Source organism: Ostrinia furnacalis, unplaced genomic scaffold (assembly GCF_004193835.3).
Source record: "Ostrinia furnacalis isolate ACB-3 unplaced genomic scaffold, ASM419383v2 OfSCF4778, whole genome shotgun sequence".
Lineage (NCBI taxonomy): Eukaryota > Metazoa > Arthropoda > Insecta > Lepidoptera > Crambidae > Ostrinia > Ostrinia furnacalis.
In genome coordinates, this window is record NW_021135017.1 from 1 (window position 1) to 1,105 (window position 1,105).

The following is a 1,105-nucleotide window of genomic DNA, read 5'->3' on the forward strand; positions in this document are numbered from 1 at the left end:
TTGATCAGTATGGGCATGTATGGGAGTGCGCACACTACGCCGATTCGATTTGGCCGATTCTTCATACAATTTGAAATCGGGCACAACTATCGGTCAAGTAAAAATCAACGGTGTGCGCCTAATCTTATGAATGGGATTTTACCCATTGAATGAAATCTATCTGTATTGTGCAATAGAAATATAAAACTAAGGGTCTAGCTAGCGCATAACTGAGGTATTGGAGCGGCACGGGAGGTTTTTTAAGACATCAAACTTCAGAGATTTCAGATGTACTTCAGCCTTCCTTATGCTCAAGCCTTAATAATAAAGGGTGTTTTTTTTTAGAGGTATACAACTTTAAATTGCTTACACTGTTTCTAGTGATAGTTAATTTGATAGTTGGTGGTACATTTGTGGTCAGTATGTTTTGATATTTCATAATAAAAAATAGAATTACTTCGGAACAACGCTTTCAAATTGTGCAAAAATGTATTAAAAAAAAATAAAGGTAGCAGGAAGGTCGCTAATAACCGGGCAACATCGAAAGCATTGGGGGAGGTCTATGTTCAGCAGTGGACGTCCTATGGCTGAAATGAGGATGATGATAAGACTGCAGGTAGCTTACTCATAATCCGAATCGCATTTCTCTACGCTATGCTCAGGCTCCTCTTTTGGGATGACCAGAGGCCTTTCTCCGGGTGGCCTCTCTTCGGGGGGCCTCTCTCCGGGTGGCCCATTTTCGGGGGGACTCTCTCCAGGGGGCATTTCCTCTGGTTGCCCTTCTACGTGGGGCCTCACTTCGGATGGCCTCTCTTCGGGGGGCCTCTCTCCGGGTGGCCCATTTTCGGGGGGACTCTCTCCAGGGGGCATTTCCTCTGGTTGCCCTTCTACGTGGGGCCTCTCTTCGCGGGGAGGCTTCTCAGGGGGCCTCGTCTGGCTCAGTGCAGACAAAAAGAACACCTCCCGGACTTTTCTCACTACCTCCATCCACTCGTTCTGCAAATAAAACCTAAATTTTAAATGTAGGTCTTGTTTAATCGCTCGGTTTCTGAATGGTTCTCATTTATGAACTAAGGTAAAGGTTTAATACAAAATGTCAGGGGCCGGCCCCCCTGGAAAAGTACTC

At 45.6% G+C, this 1,105-nt stretch overlaps 1 protein-coding gene across 1 annotated transcript; it reads right to left on the bottom strand.

The window, feature by feature from the left end:
- Nucleotides 1-600: 600 nt before the first annotated feature.
- Nucleotides 601-975, bottom strand: LOC114359971 (early nodulin-75-like; the record flags this gene model as incomplete). Its single annotated transcript, XM_028314516.1, has 1 exon — nt 601-975. A coding segment is annotated over one exon (375 nt), but the record flags the coding sequence as incomplete, so codon positions are not given.
- Nucleotides 976-1,105: the final 130 nt, after the last annotated feature.